This window comes from Oreochromis aureus, linkage group 11 (genome assembly GCF_013358895.1).
Source record: "Oreochromis aureus strain Israel breed Guangdong linkage group 11, ZZ_aureus, whole genome shotgun sequence".
NCBI lineage: Eukaryota > Metazoa > Chordata > Actinopteri > Cichliformes > Cichlidae > Oreochromis > Oreochromis aureus.
The window spans coordinates 36,263,775-36,279,216 of NC_052952.1; the positions used below are offsets into that span (position 1 = coordinate 36,263,775).

Below are 15,442 nucleotides of genomic sequence, written 5' to 3' on the forward strand. Positions count from 1 at the left end.
ACCTCACTAAGAATGCAAAAGAGAGACCACAGTGTACCCATCTTCTGATGGGTCCAGCAAGATGACAAGATGTTTTATTTATAGGCGCCTGTGGCAGGGCGTGGTCTGCAATGTGGCTGCAGGTGAGATGGACACACCTGCCCAGCATCTGCTATCATGCCTTAACTTTTTATTTTGAATGGGTTGCTGTGTTTTATTATTTTTTAATCTTTTAATAATGTACAGTGTTTTATTCTTATGGTTTTATTGCATGTTTTTATTCTAAACAGTGGTCCCTCATTTATCGCGGGAGTTACTTTCTAAAAATAACCCGCGATAAGTGAAATCCGCAAAGTATTCAACTTTATTTTTTACAATTATGATAGATGTTTTAAGGCTGTAAAACCCCTCACTAGACACTTTATAAACTTTTCTCAGACGGGCATGAACATTTTCACACTTCTCTCTTTTGTTTAAACACTTGTTTTGAAGGAAGGTTCAGAGATGGTTGGAAATAGTTACCATCATGGGCTCATCCGGTAAGGATGAGAATGAACGGTCAGCAATCACTTGCAGGTTTCTCGTTTTATTGAATAATGAGTAAAAGGAAAGACACACATGGACTGCTAACTCTCAGCTGCCGCCCCATGTGGGAGTGAAGTAAGAGTGAGCTGTAGGTGAGTGCTGTCCTTATATAATGGGTGACAGGTGAATGCAATTAAGTGCAAGCACCACATCCAATCAAAGGTGAGGAAAAGAAACAAGCTGCATCTTGTGAAGTGAGTGTGCTGAAAGGTGAGTCTTTACAACATCCGCCCCCATATTTCTAGTGAAAAATAAGTGGTTAGAGTTGATCTTTGTCAGGAAGCGGGGGCAGGGGATCAGACAGGCGACAGGTTGGATATAGGTTTTATTCTGCAAGAGGACTTCTAGAGTTCTGATGCGGTCATCTGGGCTCTTTAGGAGGCGTGTCACTTTCCTATGGGCCAAACAGTTCAGGGGGTCAACCGTGGAGCCAGCAATGGCGGCAAAGCAGGTCCGGAGGCCGACCTCAAGTGATGCAGCCGCAGGCACAATACTGCAGACCGTCGGGCAGTTTTGCAGGCGCTGGGCACAATGTACGGGGCTTGGCAGAGGCAGGACCAGGTAAGGCATGACCAAGCGGTGCCCTGACCTCTGGCAGAATGGCAGCCACAGGCAGTGGAACTGGTGATGGCGGCACTGCAGGCGACGACGTAGAAACTGCTGATGGTAGAGTAGGAGGTCGCTGAACGGACTCAGAGCCATCAGCGGACACAAGGATGTGCTGAGTGGTTCTCCTGAACCGGAAATGAAAGATGTGAACAAACACTGGGCATGAATGGAACTGCTCTGGGATTGGACGTCTGTGATCGGACCTTGGAGTATCCATCCTAAGTGGATTTTGACTGCTGTAGGAGATCCTAATGGTCCATGTTTAACTGGTGCAATAGGCATAATAAGGTGGGTATGATCAGAGCCTATGAGCAGTAGTGGAGCTGCTTTTCTAACAGCTGATAATGGGATGCCTTGAAAATGTTTGTATTTCCTTTGGAGAGAGAATATGGGGTAGGTGTGTTCTGAAAGTGCTGACTTGTAGCGAAGGCATTATTGATTGTGTAAGTTTACTCTGGGTGTGCTATGGGAGAGATCTTGAAACTTACAGAAGAACCTTGAATGGTTCTCATCAGGAAAGTGACAGACCTAGGAATCAGTTCCCTCAAGTGCAAATGGTTACTGGACTTTCTGACCAACCGGCCCTAACATGTCCGGCTGAATAACCACTGCTCATCTACAATCACAATGAACACCGGTGTACCACAAGGCTGTATGATGAGCCCTTTCCTTTACTCCCTCTTCATCCACGACTGTAGGCCTGCCAATGGTTCCAACACCATCATTAAGTTTGCAGACGACACCATGGTGATTCGCCTCATCAATGACAACGATGAGGCCACCTACAGGGAGGAGGTGGATCGTCTGGCTGAGTGGTGCGACACAAACAACCTGCTGCTCAACACCGAGAAGACCAAGGAGCCAATCTTGGACTACAGGAGGAATGTGGACCCACATCCACCCATCTGCATTAAAGGGATGGCTGTGGAGCGTGCTAGCAGCTTCAAATTCCTGGGAGTCCACATCTCCGAGGATCTCACCTGGACGACCAACTGCTCCAAGCTGGTCAAGAAAGCTCACCAGTGCCTCTTCTTCCTGAGGACTCTGAGGAAGAACCACCTGTCCTCAGACATCCTGGTGAACTTCTATCGCTGCACCATCGAGAGCATCCTGACCAACTGTATAACAGTCTGGTATGGGAGCTGCTCTGCCTCAGACAGGAAGGCGTTGCAGAGGGTCGTGAAAACTGCCCAGCGCATCGCTGGAGCACCACTTCCTGCCATAAATGACATCTACAGGAAGCAGTGTCTGAAAAGGGCTGGGAAAATCATCAAAGACCCCAGTCACCCATCACATGGACTCTTCACCCTCCTGCCCTCTGGGAGGCGCTACAGGAGCCTCCAGACTAAGACCACCAGGTACCAGAACCGCTTCTTCCCTACACCTGTCAGACTCCTGAACTCTGCCTCCTGACATCTGACCCACGTTAAAATAATGGACTGAACATACACACACCCACAACCACCCACACACACACACAATGGACAAAAACAAACAAATGGATAACTGTACCCTCATACACGCAATAATAACATGGACTGAACCACCACTCACAACCACTAACACTTTATGTAGCCTCTGTAGAAATTATCCACATATCTCACTTATCTTAACTGCACTACTGTAAATGCTGTGTAGACAATCATTCTGTACAATACGATAATTATAATTCTACAACTGTTTACAACTGTTTATAACTTGCATAGTTCATATTTCTGTATAGTTTTCATATTTATATCCTGTTCATAGACTGTACATAGCTTGTACACCACTACAGCCTGTACATACTTATAGCATATTCATAACATATCTTCATACCGTGTACATTGTAAAATACCCATAATAGACACATATTTTGTCCCCTCATACCTATAACAGATCCATTTCTGTAATATATTTATATTATTGCTAATATATACTTTAGCCATAATATAGATATATTACAAAGCACTTCTGGATGGATGCAAACTGCACTTCGTTGCCTTGTACTTGTGACATGTGCAATGACAATAAAGTTGAATTCTAATTCTCTTACCTATGCAGATCCAGTGTGGCAGGTGAACTTCATTTAACATCAGAGGACCTGCAGGCATGTATTGTCTGCTCTCCATCCTCTCCATGTGTCCCTCCCAAGATCTAATTAGACAGAATGTTTAAAAAAAAAAAAGCAGGAGTGGAAGCCCAAGAACTTACTAGGCTAAATTTGACTAATTTTACTTCACTCTTAATTAAGCTGCAGATAGTCTGAATGTTTTCTGACAGCACTTCATGTTGAAATTAGTTTCACATGTTTAAATATAGATATTTAAATATCATTTAATGATATATTTGAATATATCATTAAATGATTTTGAGCAACTTTGAATGAAATGGTAAATGGCCTGTATTTGTAAAGCGCTTTACTAGTCCCTAAGGACCCCAAAGCGCTTTACACATCCAGTCATCCACCCATTCACACACAGATTCACACAGAAGATATCCAACATCACAGGTTACATTTTCATATCTTCAGTTATTGCCACCTGCATTTTGTTCCTGTGAAGTTACAGCTCAACAATTCATTTTTGTCTTTTAAAGGTAAACTATAAAACTTGCTAAGGTTACAAGTTTATTATCTATTAAGGACAATATAGGGGTGCAGTGGTTAACACTGTCTCAAAGCAAGAAGGTCCTGGGTTCGACTCCACCCCCCAGACCTTTCTGTGTGGAGTTTGCATGTTCTGTCTGTTTGTGTTGGGTTCTCTCCGAGTACTCCAGCTTCCTCCCACAGTCCAAAGACATGCAGTTAGTGTGGTTTAGTTAACTGGTGATTCTAACCTGCCCATAGGTGTGAATGGTTGTCTGTCTCTCTGTAATAGACTGCCGTCCAGAGTGTACCCCGCCTCTCGCTCTATGGTAGCTGGGATAGGCTAATAAGGATAATGGATGTGTGGAAAATATAAACTGGGTTAAATGATTAAGATAAATATCACACACCTCACTGACGCTCGTTCTTCGTGCTGCTGGATTAAAATGGAGTTGATGGAGCTGACGCTGATCAGCCTTTGTAGAACTGAACGCTCCAGAAAGGCTGGAGTTTAAATGGACAAGTGAACCAGATAACAAGCGTAAAAATGAGTCTTTAATAACAATTAAACCATACAAAAATTTGCATGTACAAGTAAAAATATAAGGACACATTTAGGAACAGTTTGAGCTTCTTAGACGAATAAAGTCCTCAGAGTCAGGAAACATCCAGTTCTGTGTAAACAAAGCCATCCAGTCCCGGTCTGACATTTCTGATGTTTGTAATGTTTCTTATTGACTGGTTCCATCATTTTAATGTACTTTTAGTCATTTAACTATTATTTATGTGTTGATTTTTCTCATTTTTTGATATTTCAGTTTTACTGACTGATGCTGCAAATCAAAATGATCCTGTAGGAATCTAAGGAGCTTGGAAAGAAAAGTGCCAGGACTTCTTTAAATTTCTTTGAAGATGTTTCACCTCTCATCCGAGAAGCTTCTTCATCTGGTTTATGACACCAACTGTCGGCCATCTATAATCCAGTTTTGAGATCCTTCCCAGATGCCTTACCGCCCACTCACATCCTGGGCCTACTGACCTCAGTAAATCACATGATAGGGTAGGGCTAGGTTTCACTATGGGTTTACTCAAAAACCTTTGCTAATTGTGACCTACACCTGTTTTCACACCTTGGCTGGTGTGATTAGGTAGATGATCAATAGCTGGGTCCATGACCCTCTTGGGAACGCTCCCAATTCAATTCAATTCAGTATTATTTATATTACGCCAAATCGCAACAACAGTCGCCTCAAGGTGCTTTATATTGTACTGTAGACCCTACAATAATACATACAGAGAAAAACCCAACAATCAAATGACCCCCATGGGGCTTAAAATCTGGGACTCTCCACCAGTTGCTCTTAGAACTGAAGAAGCTTCTTGATGAAATGTCTTCAAGGAAACTTAAAGAAATCCAGACGCTTTTCTTTCCAAGCTCCTTAGACTACGATGACCTGGATGACTGAGAATCTTCACAGACATATCCTGTAGGAAAATAAAGACTGACCTAACAACTCACCTCTTTAAAAAAAAAAAAAAAAAGGTACAGTAATCAACTTACTAAGTGATCTTCATTGTATGTTGTTTCTTTGTTTTTGCGCCAGTTCATTTCCCCAAAACAGAAGGTTTGAGGGACAAGTGGGTGGAGCTTCTGTGATAAGGGCCAGAATTGGAGATCACCACTGTTAGGATAATCCCCCCTCAATGACATCACACAATACAAGAGTTAAAAAACAAAACACACAAAACAGCAACAACCTGAGTGTTTATCTCACAGTGAATATCTGTAAACATGATGATCCCATTATCTTAAATTTGAAAGTATATAAATGAAAAGAAAGAAAAGCACAACAGTCTGTGTTGCTAGAAACAAACAGAATGTGTTACTATGTGTTGATGCAAGTAAATCTCCAAACATTGATTCTGTTCATCTGGACATTTTCGGTGGGAGAAACGTTTCAGTCTCAGCTGACTGCAGGTTTCCCCGATCAACTTTTGGAGAATGTGTTACTATGAAAGAAGGTGAAGGAAATCCCTGTCAGATCATTTCTACATGTTTAAACCTGAATTCAGCAGAAAATAAAAAAAATAACAGAACAAAGCTAAAATAAAATAAAAAGATTAAATATTAAAATAAAAACCGAGAACAGAACAGCACAGTAATCCTCCCTAATCCTTGATTAAGTAAAATATTTATGAAATCAATGATGCCATTTTGATTGTTACCTTTGGATCATGAGCTGCTGTCTGACAACTTCTGCACCAGATCATTCCTGTTAATTTTCTTCAAAACCTTCTTGGTCACCTCCACAGACTTTTCTGTGTAGGTCTGCAACATCAGATCCACCAGGTTACAGGTGCTGGTCTTCTCCAGTCGGCTCTCTGGGATGGGTTGGAGCTCCACCAAAACATCACAGTCCCGCAGGAACCACTTGAACTTTTCAAGTTCGTCCTTTTTCAGATCTTCCAACATTCCCAAAACCTTCTCTCTGTCTGATTGGACTGTTAATGCCTGGCAAAATTGAAAACAGACAAAGTGACATGATTTGGAAATGATTTTATTCGTGGATAACAGATTAATACAATTTAATCAGGACTGTTTTTAATTTACTGATATTTTAAACTTACTTTCTGCATCTGTGCAGAGAGATCTTCATCCACAGAGTGTTTCTCTGAGGACGGAGGAAAGAAATTAAAAAGAAATATTCTCACTAACTAATGTGTTTGTCACAAAATAACGAAGCAAATGAATCTGTAATCGACTGCTCTGTGATCAAACAGCCAGGACATAAAGTAAGAGAAATGTTGCTGACACTCAGAAGAGGGTTTAAAGTGAAGATGTGTCAAACATGATGCGGCTCAAAAGATACCCAATATTAAAAGACTGAGATCAGAATCAGAAAATCTTCATAAGGACTGATCTGTGTATTTAGTTTGCTGAGTTCACAGAGAGATGAGTGGGACAGGAGGAGTCCCATCAGTGTGAACACTTCGGTGCATCATCGTCTTCAGGCTCAGATCCAAACCCCGGCCCATTATTTGCTGTAGATGTTTCTATAGCTCATAACACTACATGTGCTTATCAAAGTACATAATATCTTATGAACACAAAAATAACCATCAAATCCCCTCTACTTTTCTTAACAAAAGACTAAACATTAAGAACACCAAGGAGAGAAAAGGCCAAATTTATAAAATATATTTTATTGTGTAAATACTGATCCAAAAGTTACAAAAACATCATTTTTTGATCTTCCTTGCAAATTTAACATTTCATAAAGTTAAGCAGGTTTAATTTTTTGAGGTTAGTTCCTCGTGTGGCTTTCTGTTTGTAATTTCTTCCTTTGTTCCTGTTCACACCTGTGTTACTGTGTAGGTTTAAGTGCCTGGAATATTTACTGTAAGATGATGCAGCAGTAACTGTTTAAATAAAACTCATCTACACAAACCTTTAAACACACAACACACTGCTCTGTGATCGATTTGTCATAATCAGGAAAAATGTCCAGCTGTAAAATGTAACAGCTGTAAAAGTGAACTTTTACAAGGAGCTGCAGACAATCTACTTGTAATCTGATTACATTTCATGTTGAACTCGTTCACAGAATGAGATTCAGTGATTATATGATGCCAAAAAACATTTTGTAGGATTCATTGTCATAAATTCAGAGTTTCACTGAAAATCGCCTAAATCAGTCTCAGCGGGTTGAATCAGAACTCACAGAGTCTATAAAGATACTTTGTTTCTGCATAAACTGCAGAGGTTTAAATCAAATTACCCACCAAGACCTGACAATCATCCAAGCTCTGTTTAATCCAGGACTACCCTAAGCACTTCATCTTAATCTCTTCTAAATATTTTCATCTGCAGTTCATAGACTTTAGCTCAGCATTCAGCACCATTATCCCCCAAAAACTGTTGGACAAACTCAGCAAGTTGGGACTGAGCACCTCTCTCTGCACCTGGATAGTAGATTTCCTGTCAGAGGGACCTCAGTCTGTCTGAATCGGCGACAACATCTCCAGCACCATCAGGCTGAGCACAGGAGCTCCTCAGGTCTGTGTTCTCAGCCCTCTGTTGTTCACTCTCCTGTCACACGACTGCACCGCCCTACACAGCTCTAACCACATCATCAAGTTCGCTGACGACACAACCATAGTTGGACTCATCAGCAGCAACGACAAGTCAGTGTACAGAGATGAGGTTCAGCAGCTGTCATTCTGGTGCAGTGAAAACTGTCACTGAATGTGGACAAAACCAAGGAGATGATCTTCGATTTCAGGAAGACTCGCTCCACCCACACACCACTCAGCATCCGTAGTTACATGGTAGAGACGGTTAACAGCACCAAGTTCCTGGGAGTTCACATCTCAGACGACCTCAACTCGACCACCAACACCACCTCCATCACCAAAAAGGCCCAGCAGCGCCTCCACTTCCTGAGACGCCTGAAGCGGGCCAACCTCCCACCCCCACCGTGTTCTACAAGGGCACCATAGAGAGTGTTCTGACCAGCTGCATCCCCGTGTGGTTTGGAAAATGCAAAGTCGGCGACCTCAGCAAGCTACATCGGATCGTCAAAGCAGCTGCCAAGATCATCGGAACATCTCTCCCTGTGCTACAGGACATCTTCCACAAGTGCTGCATCAGTAAGGCCTCCTGCATCGTGCTTGACCCCTCACATACACTCTTTTCCCTCCTTCCATCTGGCAGACGCTATCACAGCATCGGGGTCTGATTCTCCAGACTGCGAGATAGCTTTTTTCCCACGAGCCATCAGACTCCTGAACTCACTACCGGCTCCCCCACTGCCCCCCACCACACACAACCACACAAACCACTAACTGACCAATGGACTCCACAGACCACTGCTTTTGTAAATACAGATGCTGCTCTATGGACAGTCCTACTCTCAGGAATCCTGCACATGTTGATCACTTTATTTCACTCATGGTTACTTTAAAGCACTCACACTGTAAACTGTAAAGCTGCTATGTTGGTCATTTAAACCACTTCAAAGTCACTTTAAATCTCAATTGTACATTTTAGACTGTTATTAACCCTTTTTACCTCAAAGTGTATATTTACTCCCCTTACCTCAGTATTAAAGTGTATATATATTTATTCTTCCTATTCTCACTCTTCCTATATTTATTGTTGTTCTTTTTCACTGTATGGAACTGGAGCCTCATCGTCTCGTCTCTCTATATACTGAACTGTATATAGCTGAGATGACAATAAAGTTTACTTTCACTTGACTTTGACTGTCTAAACCCGAGCCAACCACACACATCATATCCATCAGGTATTACAAAGACTCTTAGAAAACTGTTTGTTAGTCAAGAGGGAGAAATGTGAATTTCAAGTTTATTCTGTTTCATTCGTCGGGTTCCTTTTGGTCACATAAGAGTTGATCCAGCCAAGATAATGATTCATGCGATGGTGAACTCTCACTGATTTCATCAGGGACTATTGCAAAGCTCTTTCCCTGCTAACCTGCTGAACTTCTCCCAAGAAACTTTTACAGTGGAGCACCTCTGCACAGCATGCTTCTGACCATCTAAACATTGTTTGCTTTGGCTCCCATTCTGGCATAATCTAGTCTGACCCTTCTCTTCAGTTCATAATTGAAGTGGATGCCTCCAGCAGGTAATTCATGGTACTTTTTTACGTGTAATTTTTTACCTTTGACATAACCAGACTCTGGATGGTCATCTTCTGTCAAAGGAAATGAAAAAAAATCATATTATAGTTTAATTGGAAGGTAAGCACATACATCAAACTGCTACACACACTTTTCAACTTGGTGTCATAAAATGGAATATAACTCATTTTCCTTTGTTTCATTTCATGTCTTACTTCCATAGTTAATATTGTTTAATATCCACTGACCTTTTCGAATTTCACAGATCCAAAGTGGGTCATCAGGTTCACCAACAAGTGGTTCAGTGTGCAGGAGTGCAAGTATGAGTTCACTGCCTGGATTCTTAATGTACACCTCATAGAGGTTTTGGTTATTGTATCTGAGGGTTAACGCCTGTAAAAGAAAAAAAAAAAAAAAATCAGACAGTTAGTATAATTAGGGGGTGTTGATTCATTTAAACTACCATAAAAGAGATTTCCACTGTTCCTTGTTCAGGCTACATGACAGTGTCAGACCTTTATGCTCCGACTGTGGTTCTGCTCTCTCCGGTCCAGGATACTGTCCATCTGTGCAGCTGACCCCATGCAGCATGTAGGCTTCAGTATTCACACTCAGGCAGAGGAAATCCTCTGTGCCAGAGCTCCTCATGATGTCAAAGACATGTGTGCCAATTATTTGCATGTTGTGTGGCCAAATGTTTGTCATGTTAGAGGTATTTAGCCTCTTTGTTGTGATCGTTGGGTCATTACTCAAAAAAGTAATTATTTCACATATTATGCAGAACTTTATTCCTAAAAGTAATTCAACATGTTACTTAATTACTCCCAGGAAAAGTAATTCATTATTCATCACATTACTTTTGTGTTACACTGTAAAATAGCCTGAAATGCACTGTCACACAATAACCAGCTAATAGTATAAACCTTAGTCTACAATCACACACCGACACAAATCCCTGTCCTAATATTATCTCTCTGTCATCTTTCTCTTAGTATTTATCTGTCATGGTTCTGGGTTATTTTGTCCCAGCATTTTGAGTTTATGGAGTTTTGGTGATTTTGTTGTGTTGTAGTGTTTTAGTTTTTATTATTTAGTATTGAGTTAGTCCTGGTTTTGCTTCTTTGTATAATTATATTTCTGTTTTCATGTTTCCTTGATGATGTGTCTCGCTCCCTTTTCTGCTTACAGCCCATGTCTCCCCGTCTGTCATGTCCCTCTCCCTTTATCCCTCACTCCCTCTCTTCCCTCCATGTCTCATCTTCTTTAAATCTTTCCCTCTTTGTCTCCCCAGTCTGTCTCGTTCCACTGTGTGTTCCTTCCTCCCAACCTGTGTCTCGCTGTGTATCTTTAGTCTGCTTCTTAGTGTTTCCTGTTTTACTTTGACAGTGTCTTGTCCTATGTTCATCCAGCAACCCAACTCAGTCTTTACAGATTGTATTGTAGTGGCTGGGTGTGGTTTGTGGTTGCTGGCATGGTGCAGTGGGTTCAGGGGCAGTGCCAGGGGAGGCTGGCTGGCACAGCTGTCAGTTATTGGCTTATTATGCTTCTCCTATGCCTACACAGTAGCACACTGGAACGGGTGTGTGGGGAGAAGGGACTGATCTGGCTAAAGGAGCAAAGACAGCACAGACAGAGCTGGGCAGTGCTAAAAAGTTACTGAGTGCAGAAACTGTTTGGAATTAAAAATTACACCATGAACAGGAAACACTGTGTGCAAGGTGGGCGTGTGGGGGGTTACATAGTGGCTGAAGTGCTACATGTAGGCCCACCTGCGGTTGGATCTTTGCACTTGCGTTGTCGGCTCTGAGACTGAACAGACGCTCAGTTTGCAGGTACTTGTCTGGATGATGCTTTCTGATTCTTTTAAATCCCTCACAGGATTCTCTGTCGTCAAATCTCTGTTTAAAAAATGCAGAAAAGAATAAAGCAAAAACAGCAATATTCTCGTCTCTGATTTAAACTAATTTAAGCAATAAGATTTTTGTGAGAGAGGGTTTACAGTACAGACAATTTCCCCATTGGGTTCAATATAAAAAAACATTTTTCTTTCAGTGTCTCTTTTGTCTTTTGTCAGTCGGTCCTAATGTTTGGAATCTTGTCCTGTTTCACATCATTAAGATGTTCAGTTACCTGTTCCAGAGCAGGATCCTGTCGTATCAGATAGATGTGGAGTTTGAGGAATGATGTGTTGGGTTTATAGTACATCAACATGTAACAGCTGATTTTTGGAGGAAATATGGAACGTATCAGAGCCGCTATTATCGAGAAATTTGGTTCAGTTAACTTGACATGTGATGGTGTGACCTCAGACACTTTTTCCACAACATCTCCACAGTCATCTATGTGAACGACTGCAAACATGTCCAATATGTCAGGAATGTCATCTGCAGGAGAACAACAACACAAACATGGTGAGAAGAACAGTTTCTAACAGTTTGTGCGCTCACTGTCAGAAATGTCAAACATCTGAAATTCTTCCTTCATGTCCTCTTACCGATGCAGATCCAGTGTGGCAGGTGAACTTCATTTAACTTCCCAGCAGTGACTGTGACGTCCATCAGAGGACCTGCAGGCATGTATTGTCTGCTCTCCATCCTCTCCATGTGTCCCTCCCAAGATCTAAACTGGTACTGAAAGCTGGTCTTTCCCTTACAGACCCAGCGCAAGCCCGAGACTCTGCATTCAAAGTGTCCTGCTGCAGACTGAAGGCTGAAACAGGAATGAAATACACACTCATGAAGGAACAACAGAGTGAATGGAAACACAGAGAGTAGTCGTGTGAATTGGATGCAAAATGAAGAATTTCCTCTGGGAATAAATCCAAAGCTGAACTGTTTCCTGTAGTTCCAGTTTGCTGTGCTGCAGCATGCAGGAAGTTGATTTACCTGTAAGTTGGAGCCTCGTCTGCATCTGTACTGTTCACCTCAGGTTCAAGTTTAGTCCAATCACTGGAGTCCTGCTGCAGAGGACACTCACTTTAGTCAATAAGTACACATGTTGATTTTTGTAATCTCACAGAAAGAAACAAACAGAAAGAAACTTTAGGAATAAATGGATGAATGGAAGGGATTACCGTCATGCTCTGACAACCTTCAAGCTCTGAACTTCTGTCAGTTTTTCGTCCTTGTTGAGACACAAAGAATTCAAATGAATGATGTTATGCTGACATATAAAATCATCCTCTAACTGTCCACATGTTTGCTGTTTGATCACTTTATGCTGTGCAGTGCTGCTTCAACATCAGAACAACATGTTCAGCAGGACGTGCAGCTGAGTGACGTCTAAGATGATCAAAAGTTGATGAATTCAAATATTCTCACCAGTGATGTCAGAACAAGACAGAGAGAGAGAGAAAGGTTGGATTCAGTTCTGATGATTTATGCAAAGTTATTTTTGTACGTCTGTTGTGTTTCCTGTTTATTTTTATGTTTGTTGATTAAAATTTATTTAAACAAGTTTATTGTAAATTATGAAAATCTATTTTTAAAACCTTTGTTTGGTCTCACCTGAGCTGCTCTCTGACAGCCTCAGCATCAGATCAGGTCTGTTCATGTCTGTTAAAACCTCCATGGTCACCTCCACAGACTGATGACCAAGTTCATCCACCATCAGATTCACAAGGTCTTCTGTCCTGTTTGTATACATATGTATTTGTGGCAGGCCCATCTTAAAGCACGTGAACGGCAGCACCTGCTTGAATTTCTTGAGGTCATTTTGACTGAATTCATTCAGTGTTTCCAAGAGAATCTGTGTAACAGCTTCCTGTGCTTCTATCTGAAAAATCAAAATAACTTATTAAGTTACTGTATAATATCTCTGTTGAATGATTTAAAGATTTCCATCACGGAATTTCCTCAGTGTAACTTTAGTAGAAATATCAAATATTAATAAAAAAACACAACTTCATTAATATTAATAGTTTTCAGAATGATCACTGAAGGAACAGCTGGTAACATCTATGGCACTGATGATGTTTACCTCGCTGTCTTCATCAACTGTTTTTATGTGTCCCTCTCGATCAGGACTAAAATCTTAAGATTTTTTTCTAAGATAAAGTTTTTGTAAAGCTTTTCTAATATTGTGTCAAAGCATTAGGAAAGCAAAAGGAGTGTGTAAACTATAATATTATAACTTTTCAAGTCTTTTAAAGGCAAAGAAAAATCTAAAGATGTCATTTCCTGGTTTTATCGTCAGTAGTAGATCCTTCACTCTGTCATCAGTGGAAACATTATTGCTGCAGAGCTCCACATTAACACTGGGAGAAGCATCCAGTTTCAAAGATGCTTTGTCAGTTTCATCATGTATAATGTTCAAGATGAGGATGATTTACAGCCTGAATCTACTGAATGAAAGCTGAGTTAAAGTCACACTCACTCTCTTCAACAGTGCAGCTCCATGTTCATCCACAGAGTGTTTCTCTGAGGAGGAAAGACATTTACAATCAACTCTGAGGATTGTTAGGAATAAAAGAAATATTTTTAATGTCGATGTGCTCATTATATTGTTTTATGTACTTTAATAATGAAGGCTTCTAGAGCAAGGCCACCTTTGACTCAAAAATAAGTGCTCGGCCAGACTGAAAAACAGGAAGTTTTAGTGCACAAGGCATATTAATAAATCAGACACAGAAAAGAGGAACTTTCCATATAAGCAATGTTCGAGCCTGTGTGACATGTAAAGTACCAAAATAACACCATATAAGACACAGCTTATGATTCTAATGTTAGAGAGCTCTTGCAACTGGCGTCTGAGCTGTGCAGGGGTCTCTCTCTCTGGAAGATGATTGAATAAAAAGAAATATCAATGTTTTAACACACTATGAGTCAGTTTTCTCTGTTCTGTCATGGGGAAAAAAGGATCGGGTTCAATAGGGTTCAAACATCATCACACATCCAAGTAGAATCAGCCTTCAGAAGATACAGATGATTTAAAAGGAAAATCATGTATCACAGAAAAAATGACACAAGAACCCTACAAAGAAACCCTCCATCCAGTCCAACCAAAGTAACTGGAGGTTCCCAGCTGTGCTAATGAGAGAGAGGGTACACCTGTCCACCTCAGGTTTTAAAAAGACAGACAACCTTTCACAATCTTTCTCTTGCTCTCGGCGAAGGCGTTCGCATTTTTCTCCTCTCCTCCTCCTCCTCTCCCTTAGCTTCCCTGCTTAGCCTCTTGTGTCCTTGTCTAGTCTCGTTTTTTTTGTATTACTTTTCCCTGGAACACTCTCTCACAGTCTGTTCTCTAAAACCTTAAAGAGGAATTATGGATTTGATCAACTGGTCCCTGAATGCAATTGACACCCCTTATCAACGAGAAGTCTGGGCTTGGGTGAGCCTGAGTGCTGAAGATATCTACCTATTCGGAACCATGATAACAGGGTTCTGGCTGATCGGAGCTGGCTTGGCCCTGGCTTATCGAAGAATTAAGGAAGCAGAACCAGCTGTTCAAACCCCCACAAGGCTGCCCGCTGGGATTGAAACGATGGGACGAGGCGTGAGTTTCTCGAAATGGGTCATTGAGTGCAGCACGGATAAGATCTTGGAGAAGCTTACGGCTGCTGTGAATACTCAGAACAAGACCTCTGAGTGCAAACTGGATTACATCTGGAGGGGCTCGCTCGAAATAACACCTTTGAGCGCAAATTGGATCACATCTTGGGAAGCGCACTGCCGTCGTGAGTTCTTAGAAATCAGCTCTTTGACCACAAGAATGATAACATCACGGAACGTAAGTTTGGATAACATCATAGGAAGCTCACGGCTCTCCAACGGGAGATTGAGAGACCAGTGTCGTTAGAACAGCTTTGAAATTCATATGAGTTGTTCGCATTAAAGTTAAAACCACCATCTTGATGTGGCTATCCCTTCGGCGCCAGCTGCAAGGCTGGAGCTGAACAACAACACCCTGATAACGACTGTGTTGAGACTGTTCTTCCCATTCTATGCAAGGCCACCTGGGTTGGCTGGAAGACTGTTTACTTAGCCTGGCAGGGCGAAGGACACGGTCTCAGCTGAACTCTGACACACACACACACACACACACACACACACACACACAC

General features: G+C 41.5%; 2 protein-coding genes across 2 annotated transcripts in view; both read right to left on the minus strand.

Moving 5' to 3' along the window:
- The window catches only part of LOC116320693, a 147,166-nt gene that overhangs the window by 108,629 nt on the left and 23,095 nt on the right, over positions 1-15,442 (minus strand). The gene's annotated exons all lie outside the window — the stretch shown is intronic.
- LOC116311249 (NACHT, LRR and PYD domains-containing protein 1 homolog) lies at positions 10,831-12,996 on the minus strand. The gene is made up of 6 exons (XM_039620052.1): positions 12,891-12,996; positions 12,458-12,507; positions 12,270-12,343; positions 11,879-12,093; positions 11,515-11,768; positions 10,831-11,282 (listed from the first exon to the last, which is right to left on the minus strand). The coding sequence occupies exons 1-6, from the start codon at positions 12,991-12,993 to the stop codon at positions 11,064-11,066; spliced, it is 915 nt and encodes a 304-aa protein (XP_039475986.1). The 5' UTR covers positions 12,994-12,996; the 3' UTR covers positions 10,831-11,063.